This window comes from Pseudomyrmex gracilis, unplaced genomic scaffold (genome assembly GCF_002006095.1).
Source record: "Pseudomyrmex gracilis isolate BER0280 unplaced genomic scaffold, ASM200609v1 scaffold_72, whole genome shotgun sequence".
In the NCBI taxonomy this organism is placed as follows: domain Eukaryota; kingdom Metazoa; phylum Arthropoda; class Insecta; order Hymenoptera; family Formicidae; genus Pseudomyrmex; species Pseudomyrmex gracilis.
In genome coordinates, this window is record NW_018020656.1 from 517,558 (window position 1) to 541,350 (window position 23,793).

The 23,793-nt window shown below is 38.3% G+C and overlaps 3 protein-coding genes across 8 annotated transcripts; 1 reads left to right on the forward strand and 2 right to left on the reverse strand.

Annotated features, from left to right (window-relative positions):
- Positions 1–403: 403 nt before the first annotated feature.
- LOC109854719 (aquaporin-12B) lies at positions 404–2,543 on the forward strand. The gene is made up of 5 exons (XM_020428127.1): positions 404–581; positions 975–1,159; positions 1,363–1,637; positions 1,783–1,921; positions 2,024–2,543. The coding sequence occupies exons 2-5, from the start codon at positions 979–981 to the stop codon at positions 2,221–2,223; spliced, it is 795 nt and encodes a 264-aa protein (XP_020283716.1). The 5' UTR covers positions 404–581; positions 975–978; the 3' UTR covers positions 2,224–2,543.
- Positions 2,544–2,642: 99 nt separating this feature from the next.
- Positions 2,643–8,956, reverse strand: LOC109854718 (1-phosphatidylinositol 4,5-bisphosphate phosphodiesterase-like). The gene is made up of 19 exons (XM_020428126.1): positions 8,727–8,956; positions 8,554–8,613; positions 8,302–8,442; positions 8,045–8,124; positions 7,773–7,908; positions 7,506–7,606; positions 7,220–7,386; positions 6,900–7,110; positions 6,325–6,583; positions 6,055–6,246; positions 5,760–5,910; positions 5,224–5,381; positions 4,581–4,983; positions 4,252–4,422; positions 3,745–3,885; positions 3,476–3,650; positions 3,199–3,402; positions 2,849–3,095; positions 2,643–2,752 (listed from the first exon to the last, which is right to left on the reverse strand). The coding sequence occupies exons 1-19, from the start codon at positions 8,895–8,897 to the stop codon at positions 2,684–2,686; spliced, it is 3,237 nt and encodes a 1,078-aa protein (XP_020283715.1). The 5' UTR covers positions 8,898–8,956; the 3' UTR covers positions 2,643–2,683.
- A 643-nt stretch (positions 8,957–9,599) lies between these two features.
- Positions 9,600–23,509, reverse strand: LOC109854701 (sodium- and chloride-dependent GABA transporter ine). Of its 6 annotated transcripts, none has more exons than XM_020428074.1 (12): positions 22,973–23,509; positions 19,952–20,745; positions 16,457–16,644; positions 13,196–13,330; positions 12,707–12,932; positions 12,211–12,478; positions 11,884–12,112; positions 11,595–11,707; positions 11,286–11,426; positions 11,004–11,204; positions 10,455–10,631; positions 9,600–10,176 (listed from the first exon to the last, which is right to left on the reverse strand). In XM_020428074.1, exons 2-12 carry the CDS (start codon positions 20,728–20,730, stop codon positions 10,003–10,005), a joined length of 2,631 nt encoding a protein of 876 aa, XP_020283663.1. In that variant the 5' UTR covers positions 20,731–20,745; positions 22,973–23,509; the 3' UTR covers positions 9,600–10,002. The 6 variants fall into 6 exon arrangements, with proteins under 6 accessions (XP_020283663.1, XP_020283660.1, XP_020283662.1 ...); XM_020428071.1 differs by having other exon boundaries at positions 19,952–20,748; XM_020428073.1 differs by lacking the exon at positions 22,973–23,509 and adding an exon at positions 22,094–22,522 and having other exon boundaries at positions 19,952–20,748.
- Positions 23,510–23,793: the final 284 nt, after the last annotated feature.

Consider the following 23,793-nt stretch of genomic DNA (forward strand, 5'->3'; position numbering starts at 1 on the left):
ATATTCAATGATATTATTAGTCTCTAGATAAAATTTTGTTTTTTTTTTTTTCGATACACAACAAAGCTTTAGATTTCAACAGCTGACAGATATTCCGCGGCATCTGCAACGTGTCACGGCGCTAGAAAACTCATCGGTTACGTATCAAAGATTTCTATCAATTTATATTTGCGATATCATGTAAAAGTATATGTTTTTAAATAATATTTAGATACATGTGTGTACGCATCATCAGATGTTTATTTCTTATCTTTTATATATCTATAGATCTACATATCTTTTATATATCTATATATATATATATCAAACCAAGGAGTGACCTTTAATTTTCTTGCATCTCGAGCCAATAGCAATTCACTGGTGTGATACTATATGCTTCGAAGCAATTGCAACGACTATTTAAAGCCGCTGCGACATGTGTCTATGTAGACACATATTCAGTACGCGTAGTTTTAAATAACTTTCGCTACACGCGCGAAAGAGTTCCACTTAACGTGAATATTTCTCTGCGAAGTATTTATGAAACTCTCAAGACGATACAAGCTAAAGTAATAATCAATACGATTCGGCGATTGCTTTAAGTGAGTATCTGCATTGTGTGTCTATATTGTATCTTTTTTTTTAGATTAGAAAACTACTACAATCTTTATACAACTAACAAACTGATTATGTAATACGCTCTTTTTTCGCGCTTTATCATTTTAATTATTATATGGAACAATATTCATTAATTAATTAACCCGAGAACAACAGCAGCGTATTATTTTTATTAATTACGCGTAAAATATAAGGAGAAAAAAAAATATTGATTTGCTTTGCTATTGAAATAATGTAAAAAAAGATTTATAACTTTTATGTAACATTTATGTGTGTCGCGAGATGTTAACTGCGTAAATCTCCGAGTATGGTTTCGCTGGGCTTGTGTGTTTTCATGATGATGTCGCGTTCATTTAACTAATGCGCAACTTTAATAGGATAATGCCTGGATCAATAGACTTAATAGTGTCCACGGTATATATTGGACTCACGATTTGGATAGCGTACTGGCTGAGGCTGTACACACTATTTTATCTCGATGCTCGTCCTTTGACGAAGAATTTAGTCCTAGAATTCATAGCTACAGCTGAACTTTGTGGAGCGTGTTTCGAACTCATTATAAGTAAGTTTGTTTTTTATAAAATATTTTTTTTTTAGCATCGAGATAGACGCAACTTTGTTTCTTATTTATTGCTTCTCTGATTTTTTTACTTTTTATTTTTATTTTAATTGTTTATATTATTGCATTTATATTATCGCAGAGCTCTTGTGTATTAAATCAATGCGTTTATGTTATTTTCAACATTTATTGAAAATTTCTCTCAGTTGCGGATAATTGGGGAGTATGGATGTACGCGCTTTATTTGTTTCTGCTGACGATTTGGTGGTCGATAAATTGGGACGAGGCTTCAGCGTGTCCTTACACGCACATGGAGGATATAGTCGTCGGTAGAAAACCGCTGGGCGTTGCTTTTCTCTCGATATGTGCACAACTGGTTGGCGGTCTTGTCATATTTAAATACATTCAAATGTTGTGGGCGCTCCAACTTGTCTCTACGCACAAGAATAGAGCTTACGGAGAATGCACTACGGATTTACAGGCAAGACGTATCTTTTGATTCTGCGTGCGAAGCAGGAATTTGCTCGCACGCGGAAAATACACTCTCATCGCATTATATATATCTGCATATGTAATATAATCAGAATACTATTCTGTGCGCTAAAATGATTATCACGAAATTTTAGGTATCTGCTATATTGGGAACATTAGTGGAGTGCATTGCAACGTGCATATGCAGAGTGGTGTCCCGAGTGTTGAGCGAATTGAATCCGAGATTTAGCATGGTGATTGATGCTTTCGTAGGAACATCTTTGGTGGTTGCAGGTTGGCGAATTTTTCCACTCTCTTATCTCTCTCTCTCTCTCTCTCTCTATCTCACGATATAAAATTTTCTGCTTAATTTTTATCACACGTTATATCTTTCAGCGTTTAATTACACCGGCGGCTACTTCAATCCGGCACTGGCTACTTCTTTAAAATACGGATGTTTGGGAACTACACCGATGGAGCACGTGATGGTTTACTGGATTGGAGCGTGTATCGGATCTATCGCCTCGTTGTACGTGTATAACATGCCGTTTGTTCAAAATTTTATTCAACGACAGGAAAGTTCAGAGGTATTTTAATGAGATGTGAAACGCGCGCGATGTTTAAGAAAATGTGTGTACATATAGATAATATGTTTGTTATCTAAAATTGTAAGTATATATTTATTAATTAGATATATATTTTTTGTGTCTTATAATTAACAAAAAGAACGTACAAAATTATATGTGCCAAAAAATAGTGTTATACATTCCGACTGTGATTATCGTAAATAATTGTACAGCTGCACACATGATATTGTTCATACTTTGACTTTAAGATAGAAAAAAATGCTCAGATTGTTGAACCGTCTGTATTAAATAAGTAATTAAAAAAGTGACAGTAAGACTAAATTATTTAATATGGATAAAGTGCACTGTTGCTTCTGAAATCCCTTACGAAAAAAAACACAACTATAAAACAATTGCACATTATCAAATATTAAAAATATATCAAATATCAATAATATTGTCACATTAATAAAAAAAAATATCAAAAAACCTATATATAGAATTCCGCCTTGGACGAAAAATCGTATTCGATTGCTTCGTTTGTGTACATTTCGATACTCTGCAACATGAATAAGCACAGATATGCGTTATTTTTCGTTAAGAAAACTTAAAAATTTGAGAATTGTCATTCTTTCTCACTCGGATATGTACTTACACCGTCGATATCTTTGTCTAAATTCTGCACTTGTTTCTCGTGCGTGACCTTCAATTTTTCTTTTTCACGTCCCTGTTTGATGTCCATGGTTTTCCTCTCGTCTAGGAATTTCTTGGTATTTTGCTGTTTTTTCTCACGAAGTCGTCTGTCCTTGTCACCCTTTGTTTTCAATGCCTTATCGTTCATCACTTCCTTTGCCGTTTCCACGGACACTTTCGCCTGGTTGGAATTCATCTCCTTGATATCTCTGCGACGCATCAGTGTGTGTCACATGACATGAAAACAAAAGAATGTCAGAAGTAATCGAACAAAAAATCGTTAGAAATTATAAAAATAACAATTAAACTAACTTGTCATGTTTAACCTGCATCATTTTAACTTGCGATGTTTGCACGACTTCGATCAGTTTCTTTAATTCGTCGCGAGAGCTTTGCGTTTGATTCTTCAGTATTTCCCATTCTTCTTTCCTCTGTTTTTCCATCATAGCGGACCATTGAGCCGTCTGTTCGCTTATGATTTTTTTCAAATTGCTGTCTTGCGCGAGAGCATTTTTGCTGAAAATAAAAGACGCGAATACATCCCAAATGTCTTCGACGCTATATTAAAATCGCAAATGTTAACGCGTACTCTTTTCCCTTGGTTAGCTTCTCGATAGCGCTGCAATGATTCTTCTGCATAGTTTGTCTCTCTTTCAAATGCTTCTTTCTCATAGTGTCCAATTCTTTCTGATGCTTCTTCCCCAGTTTGAAATTTTTCTCTTTCTTCAAAGATTCGAGCGTGATGGGTTCCAGTTTTAATTCCTCTGCAATCGCATATCGATGTTTATATTTTTTTTTTCGTACGAGTCTAAACAAAATCGTATCTTTTTTTTATGACGTGATTCGCGCATTGGTTACCCTTCTTTGCTTCCTCTTCCTTTTTCTTCTTAGCATCCGCTTTGGCATCCGTCTGCTCTATTCCAAGACCCTTCATCGTCTCGGTCTGCTTCTCGGCAGCCTTGGAAAATCCGCCCGGATCGGACAAGGCAGCCATAAAATCTGAGATTGAAAGACAATTCAGGCAACGAGATAGGAGAAAAACAAAATAAGAATAATATGTAAATAGTACGAAATAGTACGTAGAATAGTATGTAGATGGTACAAAAAAAAATCGACAATTAAATAATTAAATATTGTAAGAAATACAAAACTCTAATGAAGGTTTTATTTCGCGTTATAAACATTATTTTTATATCGAACTAACAATATTCCACTTTTTTCAATATTCCATCTATCACGATGTGCCACTATTTCTCGCGTCAGTGTATAACGTTCGTGTGGTATACACCACACGAACGGTATCTTCTGCAAAACATGGTGACGTATGCGGTTGCTACATCAGCTATTTTTTGACTCAGGCGTTACCTTCGAATCCATCAGGGACATAAATCTTCAGCTCTATATTACAGAAGAGCATGGGCAGCGCCATCGGAAAGTTAGCCTCAGTCTTCAAGGAGATGTGCCTGTAGCCGGCCTGAAGACCGTCCAAAGGTAAGATTCTTTGACCGAGTAATTTTCCGCTTTCTTCGTACACGCCTGCATAAAAAACGGAACACAAATTAAAATTATTATTTACATCACTGTAAAATGTTTGTGAGAAATACTTTTAATTGGAAAAAAATCTCAATTGTGCAAATTTATAATAAAATATATATATTTTTTTTTTTTAATACAAGAGAGAATTATATCAGCACCGAATCTAAGCACCGCCAGATCCGGAAGCACAACTTTCCGGAACAAAAACGGCTCCTCGTTGTAAACCGGATTCAAACCGTTCGCCGGCACCATTCGTGTTCTGAATTCTTTCTTGATCGTGTCCGCCGGCAGACCGTACATATCCACCTCGACATACGTGCCCACTTTTTTGTCCGACAAGAATTGTCCGGCTATGATCTGAACCCCGCACTGTGCGGTGATGATACCGTCGACGTCCTCAGAAAAAGGATCGAAGCTTCGATCGGGTCTTCGCATGAAGTCGGGCTTCAGCAGATAGCCTGTCGTGCCGTTGTACTCGAATTTCCCTTGATTGAGCTGCATCGGCAGATCGGGTGTTTGAAAATTCAGAGCCACCATCTGACAGCCGGCGTTCCAGAAGACCTATGGAGGGGGTATAAGTGCGTAAGGAAAATGAAAAACAAAAGAAAAAAAAAATCGTCGCGCGTCTCCTCTCGATCGCGCCGGCTATCAACGCGATCAAGAGTGGTTCACGAGAGAGAATTTGTTTATTGTTGTGAGATATGTGTAATATAGATATACGGCGGGTTTAAATGAATAATAACTTCCACGGGGAATTTACTATACGTGTGTAGGTGCGTTTGTGTGTATTATCGCAGTTACCTGGGGCATGTAATTCGACGAATCAGCCCTCGTGCCCTTTGGATATATTCGACTCATTTGCCGCTTGTTGTAATTAACGAACTCTACCGAGTGAGTTTTCAGATAGTTAAGAGCGGCAGTCTCGGAGAACGAAGACATATTATGATGTATATTCTTCTCTGGAAACGCGTCGGGGTTGAGACATTAGTACGTGTCGCGCGCGCGACTTGCGCGCACGTGTACGCTCATTCGTTTAACCCCTTCTTGAACCCCCGGAATGTATACGCGTTTCTCACCCAACGTTATTTTGGTTGTGTGCTATTTTAATTCTAAATAAATTCTGTGTGCAAAAAAAAATGTTTTTTATGAGAAAAGTAAAAGTTTTTTTATCAGAAATATCACGAAATTTACGTGCGCTCACAAATTTACATATTCATTAAATAGCTTTTTCGTGTGTGTAGCTCGACAAAAACTTTTAAAAAAATCTTCTTCCAGAAAGGGTTAAACAAATTCACTTACAAATTTTTCATTTCGTTATATTAAAATATACCACACACTTTCCGCATTTTCGAAGCTCTGAAACTTCACTGGCTGCGCGTAATTTATCATGGCCGAAAGAAAAGGATGACATGCCATGGTACTGCCTGTATATTGAATCGGTGGTGCTTCGCCTTCCGTTCCTTCGCCTCCGGGAGCAGCTTCGCCTTCCTGCGCAATATCGTAAAAAAGTATATCGAAGATTATTTTAAACAATTTTAATTTTTTCAGAGAGAGAAAAAGAGATATGTCGCACATGAAAAAAAAAAACAAAGGAAAACTTGATTTTAAATAATTATTAAAGTAGGTAATTACCTTTGGTGGTTCGGGAACTGGAGGTGGTGCAGCTGCGCTAGCATCTTCGACCACTTCGTCCTTGGCTTCGAATTGTCCGGCAAGGAAGAGCTCGAGTTCGACTTTCTCTACTTCCGGCTTTAATCGCTTGTTCTTTATCAATATCTTACGTTTCAGTGCACTAGGCGGAGGAAGCGGAGATCCAGGTTCGAGCTGATCAACATAATCGTCACATATGATTGGTCTTGATTATAATTTGTTAATTACACGCAAACACGCGTTAATACTCACTGGATAATCTTTCAGAGGCTCTTTCAGTAAAAGATCACCAAATATCTCGTCGCAATATTTCGCCAGTTTCAATTGGTTTTTCAAGCAGCAATGATTCTCGAAACTTAAAATTATGGGATAATCGGAGGTAACGAACGCGGTGTCTCTTATAGCGTAGATCACGTCCTTGAACAATATGTCGGTGCACATAGCTTTGCCGTGAGTTATGATGGGCTCGTCGTCTACGCTTTTGCCGTCCCAACAATCTAACTCGACGCATCTACGATCGAGATAATTTTTTTCGTGTGTTTTGTATTTCAAAATTGATTTTATGTATTTTTATTGATTTTATATCACGTATCACAAAACACCATCGAAAATTGATGATGATTTTTAATCGCCATAAATCAAAATCTACCTTCGTTATTTTTACATTGAAACGTTCGTTTTAAAATGTTCCAATTAATCTGTCATCATTAAAATATCTTCCGATGGTTTTTTTTTTTGACATTCTATGTTTTTTCAATTGTTTCTATATATTTTTTATCTGCATGTGCGATTTTAATATTGTTTCCAGAAAAACTTGTGCGTTGTACCTGCAACCAGCAAGCAGTGTCTGTCGGTACATCTCGACGGTGCTTTTACCACCGATTTGACGACCGCTGAGGTAAGTGTTGTGACTCGAATTGATGTAATAATGCGAGAGCGGCTGGTCCATGTCCATCCACTCTTCCAATTTGTCGAGAAACACCGGCGAGTTCTCGTCCGACATTAAGTATCGTATGAAACCTTCTTTCGTCAATTTTTCTGCGATGCGCAACGCGCATATTAAAATAAAGCAAAAAATATTAACAAAATTTTAATATTATCTAACAGAAGGATTTATATATAAACATTCAATTTTGCGGGAGCTTACTTTCCGATTTCGCTTTCTCATCGCTTTCGTAGTCGTTAATGATTTCGGTGCAACGTTTCTCGTCGTACAGAGGGTACAAGATCTCGTTGAGTCGCGGATCCCTCTGTTTCGTGTTCATAAATTCCACCAATTGCATCAAACTTATGGTATCCGATTTTCCTTTTGTACTGCGTGAAAGACGGATAAATAAAAATTACGACACGCTTGTTCCGCGTGTAATATTTTTTCCGAAAGCGGTATAAAAATTGTCTCTTACGGTCTGTGCGCGATGTCTGAGACTACTTACATTGATTGAAAAAGTTCTTCGATATCATTTCTGGGGCAAATCTTGAAGTACAAACTGTAAAACTTCTCGAATGTGAAAGCCTCCGGCTCCATTTTGTCACCCTAAACGTGAAAGATAGCAGTTTGAAAATGTACTATCCAGCGGTTTTGAAAATAGCGGCGGCGATGACTTCGGAACTGCGCGAGTAAAGTTTTTTTTTTATCGACATACGCTTTTTTTTTTTAAAAAAAAAAAAAGAAGAATATATTCCCATATTAAATAATTTACCTTTCCGCTTGGCAGACCGAGTTCCGCTAATCCTTGATAAACGAGTTTCTCAGTCTTGCCGGATGCAAAAGTCTTTGATATCACTTTCACGGGAACTTTTCCCTTGGGATCAACTTGGAAACTTAGCCGCATCCAACTAATAACGCAATCGGGGTTTTATTTAATAATCGAAGAGAAGAAAAAAATAGTTAACAACAAAAAATAGGATAGTTGGAATAAATATTTGTTATATTTTTACGGATCTAAAAGGCAAGTGTGAATATGTTACGTACTGCTTCATTAGCTGTGTTTTTGGACAAACGTTACACGCTTTTGTGTTGTGCGTAATTAAGCGCAGTCCAGCTTGCCAATCCTGAATTCAATCATTTACCGCAATTTATATATGTATATACATATATATATATATATATATATAATATATATATAATAACAGCGCAAAGAAACGCTACATCTTTAAAGATTTATAAAAGTCTACGTTTAGATAAATACTTTCTTTTAATTAATCTTCTTCAATTTATTTATTTATTACCTTTGCCGTTTTTGCATCCGGACATACCAGATGTTGATAGTGAATGTTAGTGTAATCCACTCCGGAACATATAGTTAAGCTTTTTTCGTCCAATTGTTCCGTAGTTCCGTGTTTGCTTAATTTATTATTTAACTTTGGATCCTAAATAGATCAACAGTTACTTTGTGATTTTTACGCGAATCTGTTGTCTGATACTTTGAATTTTCAAATTTCTTTCTTTTTATTTTTGATTCTGATTTTAAACGAATTTACCTTTGGCGTGCCTCCGTAACGTATGTCGCTCACTTGAGCCAATTCTATGACGTCTCCGTCCTGTCAAAAAAAAAAACGCCGCGAATTATTTATACGCTTGTTTGTCAAAAAGACTGACGCGAAACGAACGCGAATTAAAAGCGCATCTTGAAAACAAGATACAAGTAGGCTACCTTGCCGTCGCTTTTCCAATAAATGAAAAAGCCGTACTCGTCAACTTTGAACAAACAGTTCGGCTCGTATTCGGTCGACTCTTTGTCCTCGAACCATCGATCGAACACACCGCCGTTTCTCAAGAGTTCCGGCACTTCGATGCGCCAATTAAATTCGAACTTCTTTGTCATGGTTCACGGCAACTCTTGAAGGGAAACGCTGTTAAGATAAACTTGGATGCGAACTTGAGCTTGTCGCAAGCTCAAATGAGAGAGTGCCATCGCGAGACTCGGTGTTCCAGAAACGCCAAATCTAATTAGTTATATCTAATTTACCGTATAAGGATTCAACGCGATCGAAACCCCGGCGTAACGGAGATTCTAAACTTACACAAGTGTGTAGTTGTATAACGAAATTTTCTTTCTCTCTCTCTCTCTCTCTCTTTAGATTTCTGCGTATTATAAGCCATATGTGCCGAAATATACGCATAATGTAAATTATTAATTATTAAATTAATTATTAAACAACTAAATATCAGAGTCGATGCCGGCAAAATGTATGCGCAAATATGTATTTTTTTAAACGTGTATATTAATGCACATAGAGATTCGAACCGAAAATTCAAATCGAAAATTTATGTAGGATATTTGGTTCGCACACATCTCATGTAAAATAATTTATCCTTCTATGGAATTAAAAATATTTTGTTGCGAAAAAGACACGAGTCTTTTGACCAGATATCGATCCCGGATCTCCCGCGTTTCGTGCAGAGAAAATATGTAAAATTATAAGTAAATTGTTGTATCAGGAGAAACAAATAATTTTTTCACGCAAAATGTTAAGAAAACAAATTACACACATTCTTTGTTTTTCGATAATAAGTAATAATTTATTAAAATTATGGTTAACAATACACGCGTTATACACATTATATTACATGTATCTTGTGCGATGCGTACGTACAGGAATTTATGCACTTCTACGCAAGTTGAATCAGTGCTTTGTTCGTATGGTCTATCACATGACGATGACTCGAGGAGCAACAATTTACTTTAGCCGGCAATAACATCAGTAACAGAGATACATTCTTATTTTAATGACTCTCTCGCAGAGATAATTTGTGACGAATCGTGTAAATAATGGAATGCTTCGATTGCCGTGACAACGCTGTCACGTGGAGTGACAAATGATATTTTTAACGGGACGTCTATCAAACATTTATTCGTCAAGTCTCAACCTGCAAATACGATCTTGTGATTGTGAAAATTTGATCACTCGCGCGACGGGTTAACGTTATCACATCTGAGGCTTCAGCAAGTAGTGCGAATTCAGTTGCACGGAAGTATTCACGTCTGTTTCCGGTTCCTTGAGCATTATGTCATCCTGCACATTGTGCATAGGCTCTATACAGTATTCCTGTCCGCAAACCTTGCACGCCTCGAAGTGCGGTTTAATGGAATTCTTGAGTCTCTGTGGATGTAAAATGTATTTTATCGCGTATATATTGCGTGTGGAAAACATGGAATTATCTTCGTTAAGTCTAACATAATAAATACGAAGTTTCGAGAAGATAAAAACAATGCGAAATAATTAAATTAAAAATAATTACATTTAAATAAATAATAATCACTAATTACATCTTAATAACAATTTAATTTAATTAAATTCTAGTAATAATTAAATCTTTATGTTAATGTAACAAACAGATAATTTGGGGTACAAAAAATATTCGCGAAATGTAAACGTACTTCGGCAAACGTTGCGCCGTCCGCTCGAACAAGCACGCAAACTGCAAATGCGGGAATGCAAATTAAAGAAAGAGACGCGATGCTCCATCCTATCGTTTCTGCCCACCACGGATAAACGTAGTCGCCGTTGTGATAGGTCGGCGACTCGTAATCGATTAAATTGAACACCCATACGGCCTGAAAAGAGATAAGACAATTACACTAAGATGTGTCCGACACATCTTAAAAACTACTACCGACTACTGCGCGACGTGCAACACAAAACACGGAAAAGTGAGATGAGATTAAAAACAGACAATTTTATCCGCGCGTCACACAAAGCCTGTCACAAAGTACACTTTGTATTTCTTTGAAAAACAACAGTTACGCGAATTGCTTGTTTTTACCGCGAGTTCCGTTTATTATTTGTTGCGGTCGACGACGTCATCTGTTTTATACGAAATCGTGGTTTTGACAACTACAGTTTCGATACGGAAATTGTTTAACACTCGAAGATAACTGTAATATATATATTTATTTATTGCGTACATATATTTGTTTATTGCGTACCATGATGAGAAAAGGTGCGGCGATGAACCAACAGAAGCGAAAGTACATCGAAGGTACGCGTCCGGTCATTTCTTTGACGTTACTGCACAGCCGTCGGACGCCGTAAAGCCATGAGAGAGCAATTACCTCGAAGAACGCCAAGAACATGATCGACATCGATGCGGCGTAATGATCTATCAGTTGGAAGAAATAAATACCACCCTGAGGCAAAAATTATTGAGTGAAAGATCAAATTGTTTTTATTGCAAACACAGTCAATTTTCATCAATTATAGTTCTCTACCTGCGTGATATTCGGCAGACCGAACAAGAACGAAACGACGCATATGAGGAGGACCAGCACTTCGTGACAGAGAAGATGACGCTTCACCCATTTCGGGAAACCATCCTGGATCGACGTAACGACCACTTCAACAACAGCAAACTGAAATAAAGTTTATCGAAATACAGTGAAGATGTAAAAGACTAGTTCGCTTCGATCTCTAAAGACAGAGTTCGCCAAAAAAAAAAATTAATAAATAAATAAAACAATACGCGATTCATTGAACATCGAGCGATATTTTAATTTCAAGGATTTTTTTCCTGTGCTTACTTGACTATTCAACGACAGGCAGACCAGCATAAAGAAAAACAGAACAGCCCAGAGTTGAGAGGCTGGCATCTTGGCTAGCGCTTGCGGATAGACGACGAAGACTAGACCAGGTCCTTGAACGGAAATTATGATTTATCTATAAAATGTCAGGGAAAGTTAATCTGACGATGTGATAGGTGGTGAGAAAAAAAATTCAACAATATCGTAAGAATGTGTACGATTGTATATTCCGATGACGTTCCGCGGTGTGTGCGATCAATTCGAACTTTTCGCTTTTGGGAATACTTACCGTCGGTCAGAACATCTTCGACGGACGTGTTTTGCTCCAACGCTATATTGCCGATCGTGGCGAACGAGAATATCCCGACCAGCAAACTGCTGAAGGCGTTTATGAGCGAAACGGATACTGTGTCCACCAGAATTGTGTTGTGAAATCTGTTGTAACTCGCGAAACATATCATCGATCCGAAGGCGATTCCACCCGAATTGAAAACCTGAGCCGCCGCGTTTATCCAGACCTGAATGCGAAAAAAATTAGCAATTTAATAATTTACATATACTTATGAGAAGAATTTACATAATATAATTGAAAGCTGAAACATGTAATTTGCCGAACCTTGGCGTCACCGAGCAGTTCCCAGCGTGGGTGAAAAAAGAATCGCAGACCTTTTGCGGCGCCTTCCAGAGTGAGTGAACGCGTCAGAAAGACAATGATCAGAAGGAAAGGCAGCGTCGCTGTGAGATATCGTACCTGCGCCGATGACTTGATGGATTTCCAAATGGAAAAGTACACCATGATCCACGCGGTTATCAGACAAGCCACGAGTTCCCATCTCAGAGCTCCCGGCTCTTCGATGCCGTTACTCATTTGCAAGACTTTGTTGCTGTACAGAAAGAGACATTTTTCAACGTGGAAGCACACATTCGTGTCCTTTAACGCAATATGCAAATTTTTAATTATCGTTACAAAACTGAAGCGAAGGCTCCGTGGACTCGAATTAATACACGATTGATCGATTTGATATACAAATCTTTTTATTGTACAATTTTAATGATCTAAAGACAGTCGAAAAAATTTAAATTTAATTAAAAAAACAACTTCGTGTGTTTACTCGAAAAATTCTTCGGACGGTGTTCTCGTGGAGTTCGGTCGAGTTCGATTGTATATGAACCCGTAACTTGGCAGCCAACATCGCGGCGTATTCCACGAATTGTCGCAACGTGTCCACGGTTGTTCAGCCCGGAATGCCGCGAAGAAATAGTAAATTGCGTAAGCTATTATCACATTGTGGTAAGTTGACAGCAGAAACGATATCACGACCGACGACAAACCAGCTCCTAGAAAGATATAGAGCGCAATATTAGACATAAAATATATATAAAATATCGCAACACCATGTGTCACAGAGAGAGAAAAGAAAAAAAACCGACTAATTTTCATGTTCGGTTCATTTTTTTTAAATCGAATTTATATTTTACACGCGCTTCGCACTCCGTGAAAACGGGAGCGAGTGAAGTGCTTTCAAATCGAATAGTTGTTCGTGGCTATTCGTTATCCGAATTTTATCGATAATCCGTCATTCGATGACTTAGTCGTTTACCTTTCAATAACGGACACACTTGACCCAGAGCGCCGATTGGACCGCGACGAGTGAACTGACCGATGCTGAGCTCCATGTACAGCAATGGGACTCCGCATACTATGAGTATTAAAAAATAAGGCACGAGGAAGACACCTGAAAAATCATGCCATCGTTAGAGTCTTCTTTTCACAATCAATGTGTGTGTGCAAGTCTCTCTAAGGCGAAATGTCCCAATGAATTTGTTAAAGAGAAATAATTATTAGACATGTTAATATGAATTCTCAATGTTTCAAGTGTTTAAAACATATTTTTTGAATTATTAGTTTCTAATTTTTTGCACATGTTAAATATTGTTATAATTATTTCTTTAATAAATGTCCGGCCATACTTATTCGGTCATCATTGGGACATTTGCCTTGCTTGGAGACAAGAAAGTGTTCCGCGCTTAAGTGTGAAAATTAATCTATTTTTTTTTTTTATTACTCTCTCCCCCACCTGCCTCCCCCCACGTGAGAGTTTGCCAAACGTTTCGCTAAACACCGGTTCGCGCGCGTACGTAATAGTACTCGACGAGTTAATCATACTGTGGGCAGTGACAAGGTCACTGGATGTAACTCTTTATTCGCAATAGACGACGATCGCAATGCCGTTGATTATGACTTAATTTGACATCGAGCGTTTAAACGTTGCGAAAATAGGTGACGATTAGTCAGTTGTTGACGAATTTTCCTTTTTCCGAGATCTTCAGCGCGTCCCGAGTACACGTGAATTACACTTATCAGTTCTCTTTAACATCAACTGCAAAAATGTTTAAGGAACTTATTACAAAATTTATTATTTATCATAAAATTTCTAATTAATTTTTGAAAAATTTCCACTTAAAAGTCGTTTAGTTTATATGGAGGGAAAAAAAAGTAAAAGAGATCTTGTTCTGTCTCATTCGTGTGTAATTGTGCGGAGATCAGACGCGCGCGATTTGCACCTCGGGAAAATGTAAATTAATCCTACTCGGCAAAACGCTGTATCGCGTTGCGCGCATAAATCACACGACGTTATCCGATCTGTTTTCTCGTCGCTTCAATCTAACTGAACAAAGCGCGGACGATAGTTTTCATTTAATTCGATCGGCAATAATACGAATAATGTACGCGATCATGCTTCAAATAAATTATCTGGATATTAAACGCGGATACGGATAGATAACAATCGCTCGCGATTCAATGACGAGATATGGAAAGATAACAATCGCTGGATTCAATCAATGGAGATCGGAGAGACGATTTATCACAGTTTCGGACGAAAATGCACTACGTTCGATATAGCGTTATCACAAAGGCAGATGTAATAACGCGTGTAAATAAATATATACCGATATTATATTTTTGACAATGTCGTCCTTATATTGCAAAAAAAAAAAAATTTAATGTCGCGGAACAAACGAACACATCGCGTGCGCAAGTAAAAACCCGTATTATTTCCTCTGATTTTCCGGTCGTGTTCGTTTAATATATGATTCCGCAAAATTACACGGATACAAATATTTTTACATAAGAGTTCCGTGCATTATATTTGTTCAACAAATTAACTTGTGCAAATACATGTATAAATTTAAATTACGAAGTGGTTTTCAGGCCAGTTTGCGCACCACGAAAATGATGAACTGCACAAAAGTCATAATAAAATAGAGTTGCTTTTTAAATTTTTTACAAACAAATTTTTTGGAAACAAAAAGTTTCTAATTTTAGAAAAAATATATATATTTAAAGCTATCACTTTGTAATTAAATATCTCGTTTAAAGTTCGTAATAAAAAAAAAATCGAGGACAACTTATGCAAATATTGAATCTAATTTTCTAATATTGTTTGCAATATTTATGTTTTAATATTCGAACGCCAATTAACGGAGACTGCATGTAATTCGATGAACAATTGACACATTATTAATCGATTTAATCGATAAAACGAGAAAATCGTTTAACACAGGCTTGGTTGGTCGCAATTTTTTCGGCAATTTTTAATTGCGTCCTAACAAAGTTATTCCACTTGGAATATTCACAGATTGATTATGCTCAAGTGAAACAACGAACCGCTTGAATCGTGCAACCGCAATCGCGTTACCCGAAGCCGGTTTTCCGGCTCGTCAATTTAGACCGGCAGTGCGCCTAGATGATATACTCGAATTATTTCCACCGGTGTCATTGAAATCATTTACCGCGTGCCCACTGGAGTAGCCGTGTTTCCAGCAAGGTCATGTATCAAGTTCCGAGAGCGAATTGCGCCACGCATCCGTGCTCCGGATGCTTCCAGACTTTGAAAATTGTCGGGAATACGATACGCGCTCACGTAGCAGGGATTGCGAAAGAGAGAGAGAGAGAGAGAGAGCTCCGTCCCGTCCGGAAACCTTACGCAAGATATCGCGCGATTTTCGCGGAATTCGTCTTAATTCGGGTTTTCCGCAATTAGATCATTTTCCCTTTGTCATTTTTCACTCGTCCAGAGAATACGTGAGAGTGTTTTATTTAATTACAAATAATGAAATTTGAATCTCTAGTAAGATCCTTCAAAATGTCAAATTAGGAAAAGATAAGATGGTGAGATAAGATTGAAAATTTTTCATTATATATTGTAGACATTGAAAAGAATTGAAATGTGTAAAAATTGAATTGTGTAATAATTAAAAACTAACAAATTGCTGATTTACGTTTACTACAATTCGCATTGAACTCTTGGCTTCTCATTTTTTTCCAATTTACTTAATTATCTTAATTATCTTAATTATCTTAATTATGATTACCATAAGATTTAATAATATATTTTTCTCGCGATGAAATATTTAAACTCTCTCGTAGGAATAGGAAGAGAGAAAAAAAAACGGTTCAAACTTCGCGAGATATTCGACGCAAAAATGAGAGAGAACGAAAGATTGTTACTTTTGTCAGCTATATTTTGTTACTGACGTACATGACGACGCGCAAAATAACCACGTTCTCTCTTATCACGGTTATGCTAATCGCAACGACACGTCTCGACTATGTTACCTACTTATTTGACACGCACGAATTTATTCTCGCTTTCGCATCTGACATGTGGTAACATCTACGCCGATTTTTTTGCCGTTTTTTTCCGTTCTTATCTCTGTCTGTTTACCGACACGATAAAGCACATATCTCCATTAATTTTTTAAATCGAGTGTGAGATTCATGTCACGATTTATCCGAGCAGTTTACGTAATGACGAATTGATGTTGTGTTGTCGCACGCGCGCGCGCGCAAAGCTCACCGCCGCCGCTCTTGTAGCACAGATAAGGAAATCTCCAGACGTTTCCGAGACCGACGGAGTAACCTATGCAGGCCAGTACGAATTGCACTTTATTTGCCCAATGAGGCCTCCTGGGCTGCCGGTAATCGCCGAGGTCGTCCGCGTCGCCGTCGTCATAGCTGGTGTACGTAGACACGTCATCCTCGAAGCTAGAAAAAAAAACAAATAAAACGCATCACATCCAGTCAAGATGTTTTATTTTGCAAATGCGAAACTGGATGAAGAATAGGGTGCAAAAAACGAGATGTTGAAAGAACTTAATGTAAAATGTGCGAAAATTGTGACGACAATCATATTACAAAATCGAGATGATTCACTTTTGAATTGTCAGCTTCTTACGTATCTAATAGAAATAGACTTCAAATTAAATTTAATTTAATGTTTTCTTCACTTTGGGGAACACGTAAAGTGCTTTTGAGTGTTTGAATTCTTGAACTTTTTGTTGATGATGTGTACAGAGTTGATGTACATACAGTTTCAAACGTACATCAAAATCCAAGGATAAATCTTTTAATTAATTATTTAATGTAGTGCAATTGCGCACGCGACCGAGTGGACTATACTTCTCTCTCTCTTTCTGTGTGTATGATTTTCCGTCAAATCAACGTATAATACATTAAGCAGTTTACATTAAACGCGCGCACAATGCGAGATACAAAAGCATTAAATAGTTAATGATTTTGCGTCTAGCATTGTACGTCTATTTAAACTGCTCAATGCACTATGAATTGATTTGGCGGAAAATCGCACAGAGTTGATCACTCGTCAGTCATGTTACGCATGAACGTGTTGGCGAATTTGCATGGCACGCGTCCATGCATAAGTCCGGTAGTGATCATTAAATATTCATCGTCATTGTTTACAGAACGACGGTAATCGATGGAAACGTAGTATAGTAGTCATTCGAACTCGATTGTTGCGATACTTCGATTAAGCGCAACCGGTTCAACGTTATGCAAAATCGTAAAGGTTGCCAATTGCAGGCTGATTTTGTGTGCGCTTTCATTTCCGGATGAAGAGAGAGAAAGAGAGAGAGAGAGAGAAAGAGAGATTGTCACAAAAATAAACCAGATAAAAAAATTATAGGAAAATTATAGAAAAAACTACTTATACAATATGTTGTAGCGAAGTGCACAACATAAAACCGACCTTGCTGCAGCGCATTACATAAGTATCGAGATCGCACAGGAATTTTTATGCGTTTATCGCATAAATTCACACTTTACGGTGCGGTGAGCGCAGAAATGGTGTCAGACTACGGGCGACAGAGGGGCAGGAAAGGGCGGTCGACGCGCTGAAAGATATACGCGACGCACCTGTGTACATTCCCGTTTGTTTCACAACGGAAAACTAATACACGGTGTGTGTAGAGATGCGATAATGCGCGCTATTACTCGCGCACTATCGCCGGAAATATTAGGGGGGAAAAAACAAAAAAAAAATAAATAAGGTAGACAACTTGCGTTAAATTTTTCGCATTAAAAAAAAAAAAATATATAAGCGACATTTTTAGAGAAGTCACGCGTTTTTACTTCCGACACTGATTAATGCCAGTGTAAATTAACAATCAAGTTGCAAATGTAGCGAAGTACAATAGATATAACAGATACACAAAAAATTATACAAATCGTACACGAGTCTCTGTATTCAACTATAAAAAAAAGAAAAAAAATCAGTGAGAGACAAGTGCAAGGTTTTTCTCGCAATTTTCGATGCAATTAGTTTTTTCAAATTACATTCACAGGAAGGTAAAAACAAGATGCGAACCAAGCATCCGATTTAGATTTTTGAGAGAATTAAATCTAATTCTCATTTGAATTAATTCAAATTTACATCTTTTAATTTACACTTGAAAAATATTTTGCACTTACGTTCTCTGACTGCATGACTCTTCTCTCAATAGACACGACAGATATAATATAATAATTACACGAGTTTATAGCGTTCGGAGTCCTTTGCTCTCCATTAACAACTTAACGATGACGAGTATCATTTTCGCGACGGGCCTGCGCCGGTTCAAAACCGACCGAGACGTGACGAGGTCTATAAATGTAGGACAAACGATTACGGGTCGTTTCGAGCGTCGTCCCGTTTCAATGGAAGAAGCGGGACAGAGTCGCAACAATACGCACGAAACGCACGAACACACCTACTTACAACACAACGGGTACGGGTCTTTACATTGTGCACCTATTATCCACTTACGTCTCTGGAACGATACGTCGAAATTGCAGTCCCCGTATGACAAGCAGCTCAGACGGGTAGCGCATCTCTCTCGTCGCGTGGATCCTTCCCCGCGCGTTTCGATACAGGATGAGACTCAAATCGAAACCAATCGTAAAATCGGTATAATTTAACGCCGGTTCATTTCTCGATAAGACTTTGCAAAACAGAGAACCGGTTCTCTCGGGCGCAAATGCGACCGATGTTTGAATTCACCGAAATTCACTTTTTAATTATCTACTTTCTTGATTTTAAACGAGCTTTTAGTTTTTTTGTTTTTAATTTTGTATCGTACGGACTATTTTACATTCGCAAATAAATTTCTATGCAACAGTTCAGAGCAAAGTTGCAGAAATATTAATTAGAGATCATCTAAGTGGGAAACAAATTGGGAATCAATTTTATAATCACGTCGTTGATCAACAAGATATTAAAAATTTTTATAGTTAAAAACTTTCTTTGCTAATTATTTGAATATTAAAGAAAGGAAAAGTAATAAAACATTTTGTTTTCAAATTTCTGTCAACTTTTGAGATTTTAACTCATGTACGAACAAGCGTGCAATTTAAATTTTTGACAGTTAAAAATTATATGTTACGTTACATTCGCACTTGTTATTGCATCATTGCGACTTTGCAGCGGTGGGAAATTTGCGACTTGAAATGACAATTAACGCGCATTCGGCAAAAACAATCAGTTGTATGTGCGTGTGGGAGTCTGATAGTTACGGATAGTTATAACGCGCCGTGGATCTTTTCTACTGAGCATTGTCTCACTTTTGCTGCGTTTTTATGCGCGGTTTAGACCATTCAGAATATTTGCACAAAGCATTAACTTGCTCGCGACGAACATATGGTGTCCTTTTTAACCCATTCGTGACACTAGTTTGCGACGACGACGTATGTTGCTCAAACTCAAAAGTCAAACACGGTTACATAAATATAAATGCTGCTTTTATTTATTCTTTATTTTTTCTCACTCGTAATGTCAATTTGTCAAAGTTATTCAATTTAATGTTTTAATTGCTCTGAAAAAAATAGCGCGACTTGACTGTGACACTTCTGTGAATGAATGGTTCGTCGTTCATTTAAACGAGGCTTAAACCCGTTCAAATGCGAACTCCACGCTCAAACCGGTCACGCGTGCCTGCGATTACGAAGGAGGTGCGTGATTCATGTCTCGTTTCTTCGAAAGTGTCGCGCGGCACTAACATAGGTAATATGTCTCACTTACGGTGGCGGATGTACCACGTTAAGCAACTCCGTCGGCGAAGTGGGAACTCTACGTATTGTGAGCTTCCTGCCGTCGGAAGAGCCCAGGCCGATCGACGCAACGGACCTGATCGAGACCGTGTCGGAGAACAGACGAGTCTGGCCCACGCCGTTGGCGTCCGCGTACAAGACGGACGACCAGGAAGACGACGACTGATGGCAGCAGGGACAGTGTTGCTGATTCTCGTCCATGATGGCGTTCGAGATCCTTGACGGCACTTGTACACAGTGTTGTCGATGTGGTGGCGGCAGATGATCGATGCTTTTGACGCTCGCTCTGCCAGGACTCTGAGGCAGTCCGTTGTCACGACTCGACCCGGTCTCGACCAAATCGTTTGCCAGTCGAGACTGCCACCGATGATGATGACTTCTTTCCTGAACACTCTCGGGACTGCGATCGCGACTGATTGTCCTTCTGACGTTGCCGTTGCCGGTCGCGCTCGTCGGCGCAATGACGATTTTATGACCGACCGAATTCAACAAACGACCTCTCTCCTTATCCGTAGACCACTCGATCTCCTCGGGACGTTTTTGCTGGTGATTACCAATCTTGATCACATCCGGATCCGTGTCGTCGGACATGGCAGCGTCCTCCTCTTCCAGCATTGTGCTCATTTTACGCACAATCTGTCTGCGAGGAAGCTTGTTACCGGTAACATCGCCGTGTTTCGACGAAACGGGAGTGCAACTGTCGGGAGTTTCGGTGATTCCGCCGTCGTTATTGCTGATCTCGGTGTTCATGATCGCATGACACAGCTTCTGCAAACAAAGAGAAATATTGAGGAGAAAAAATTCAACAATATTTTATTATATTAAGTATTTTACATCAGAACAACCCGAATCAAACGTATTTCTAGTTTTATTACACACACATCCGTCAATTTGACGGATATTTGAAGAAAACTTTATTTGTGATTACTTTGTTATTATTTTTAATTTTTTTAATCTTTAAATAACTAATTAGCAAAAAGTACTTTCAAGTACAAAGGTTTTTAATAATTTGCGCTTATTTTTTTCTTGAAGATAAAATTACTTAGAATATTTTTCGCATTTCTGAACTTCGTCAGTTTTTACGGATTTGATTCTTCTAATGCGTGTTAATTATATCAGCACTGCACTTTGTGTGTACGTGTAAAAATCAATTTTTTTTTTTTTTTTTTTTACAAGTGTAGACAGTCAATTAAAGATTATTCGATGATTCTCTCTTTTTTTGCGGGACGAAAAGAAATGTTGGATAATATTCGAACTCTCTTTTTGTCGATTTTATCGAGAAGAGGCGCCGCTGGGGGCGATGAAACACTCACGGGATTTAAACGAGAAGAATGCGCGCACCGTTAGGTATCAGCGTGATCAAAGTACGTATTCGATTCGATGATGGGTCTGCGGTTGTCTCTCTTGACTATTGTGGCCGTACGTCGATTAAACACACCGCATATACTCGTTTTTGGATATTAAATTTGAAGTACGTGAAATTTGAATTGCGCAATTTGCGCTGTTACTTAAAATTCCGCTCGTCGATGTGGAAACAGCTTTAAATAATGAAGATTTCCTGTCGCATTTCTATGACTATCACAAATTGTCCGACATAATTTTGCAATAAATTTTAGTTTTTTTTTTTTATTTGATATAACATTGATATAAGTATTTCCGCAATGTTTTTAATCATTTAAATTACATCTTTCAGTCCGTTTGATATAACATTTAGTTCATTTTTCAAACCAGCTTATTGCTTTGTTTTGATTTTACTTACTTCTTTTTTCGCTTCAAGTGTTGCACAATTTTGCACTTTTGCCAAAATAACGTCCTTTCGTCTTTCGAGACAACGAGAATCGCATGTATCACTTATGAATAGACGGTCGACTATCGTCGTTATGCGACTCTTTACGACATTCTGATAGCAGAGATAGCGTCATTACAAGTGTGCGTGTGTGTATATAGCCATCAATACAAACAATTGATTTATTGCAATATTTTTACGCCCGATAATGTTTACACACGTTTTACGATGTATTCAAACGGTTTCCACACCGATAATTTATTACACGCGCTAGACGTGAAATGTATTTCGCGAACAATATATATTTTCTTTTTTTTTTACACTTACGTTTATGTCGTATGTAGCTTGCGTATAAGTAGCTTGTACGGCTAGTGACTTCCCGGATGTGAGACCCAAAAATTTGAGAGCGTACTTTATAAGAAGAGAGTCAGATTGTTTGATTTCCTTTCTCTTAAATAGATACCATAAATGTTCTCGGGACAAACGGCAAGGAGAGAAAGAATTAAGAATGAGCGTGACAAAACGATCTTCCCACTTAGCGTCGCGAACGACGGTGACTATAAAAGTTGAACGAGACGGAACGTACGAGGTAGAGACAGTTCGCCTTTGGGACTACCAAAAACAGGGTCAATCATAAAACTGTCACCGTTGTTTAGCCAGCTAACTGGTTTTGTGCCAGTAGCGGGGATAAGAAAAGAATCTTATATCGATGAAAAAATTTTGATCCGTTGTCCGGAAAGTGTCAATTTTGATTCTTCTTAATTTGCTTATTATATTCGCCTATTTCTGAAATGCTAGAATAACATTAATTTACTGTTAAAAAAATTTTATTTTAACTATGTAAAACAATGTCTAATATTATTATATAGTTGTATACATAGAAAAAAATTTTTATACTTATATGTATCTGAGAAGCGACTTTATATAATAATGAGACTTTACGAGTTTTACGCTGTGACACATCCTAAAGCGTTAACACAAATATCAGTTGTATTATTTTTTTTTTTCAAACTTAATATTATTGCACAAGCATTGCAAAAGCTGTCCGTGTTTTATTTTAAAAAACTAAAAAGAAAGAAGAGGAAACGCTCTATTCTCGACCGAGAGATCGATCGAAGCGCGCGCTTTTTGGAACGCGTTCACAGGTGAACGTCATTCGAATGACGCTTTTCCATGCGCATCACGTGTTCACGCGAAGAGCGTTACCTGTCAGATCGCAGCTTGCCTCGAGCGGATCGGACGCGCGTTTCAACAAACCGAGCAAAAGTCATTCGCGTATCGGGCGAAGTGAGTGATAAGGTTTCACGCAAACCGCGCGCACTCACACACACATACAAAAACACACAACGCGCGCGATCACGTGTACACGTGTACTATCGTCGTCAACGTTGCGGCATTCGTTTTCTGTTCACTTCTGTCCTTGCGGAACGGGCGCGTGAGCGCGGCTGAATAAGCGCCGATTCAAAGCGCCGCACCACGTGAGAATCGGACTTCGGAACGACCGCGCGAAGCGACGACACCGCCGTGAACCCGCGTTTTGCGGCGATCCGTGCGTCGTGAATCGTAACTCACACACGTCAACCATACGTCGCGCATCACGTACCGTGTGATATTATATCGCGACGTCAGCGCCGTGCATGCCTCGCGGATGCATACACAGCGGAGAGAAACTCGGACTTGATTCGCATTACTCTCGCACGTTACAACTCCGTCGGTTCTCTGGCGGGAGATCATGAATATCCTCTTCTGGATGTGACCCGCCTCTACCGTGACCAACTCATCACTGTATGCATTTAACGGATCGCGTAGGGAGAGGCGCGCCGATGTGCGCGCCCGATTGGCAATAGATAAGTCGGATTGTCGGAAGATAAGAGTTCGCAGGAGTTTTTATTCCGATTCTGAGATACAACCACGCATTTTAACGGAAAATATTGTCGATTCTCCGCTTGAAGTTATATGCGCTTCCGCGAACATTCTGTTGAGAAAAATGACAATGTCAGTAGACTAACTACGAGTATTTTCTTCTC

Coding starts and splice junctions, on each gene's coding strand:
- LOC109854701 (XM_020428074.1), bottom strand. CDS start 20,730: ATGAACACCGAGATCAGCAATAACGACGGCGGAATCACCGAAACTCCC. Junction 12,933..13,195: donor AGTGTGTCCGTTATTGAAAG/GTAAACGACTAA, acceptor ATATCTTTCTAG/GAGCTGGTTTGTCGTCGGTC. Junction 10,632..11,003: donor CCGCACCTTTTCTCATCATG/GTACGCAATAAA, acceptor ATCTCTTTTCAG/GCCGTATGGGTGTTCAATTT.
- LOC109854718 (XM_020428126.1), bottom strand. CDS start 8,897: ATGACAAAGAAGTTCGAATTTAATTGGCGCATCGAAGTGCCGGAACTC. Junction 5,911..6,054: donor CAGTTCCCGAACCACCAAAG/GTAATTACCTAC, acceptor GATATTGCGCAG/GAAGGCGAAGCTGCTCCCGG. Junction 5,382..5,759: donor GAGCTTCGAAAATGCGGAAA/GTGTGTGGTATA, acceptor ACGCGTTTCCAG/AGAAGAATATACATCATAAT.
- LOC109854719 (XM_020428127.1), top strand. CDS start 979: ATGCCTGGATCAATAGACTTAATAGTGTCCACGGTATATATTGGACTC. Junction 1,160..1,362: donor GTGTTTCGAACTCATTATAA/GTAAGTTTGTTT, acceptor AATTTCTCTCAG/TTGCGGATAATTGGGGAGTA. Junction 1,922..2,023: donor AACATCTTTGGTGGTTGCAG/GTTGGCGAATTT, acceptor TATATCTTTCAG/CGTTTAATTACACCGGCGGC.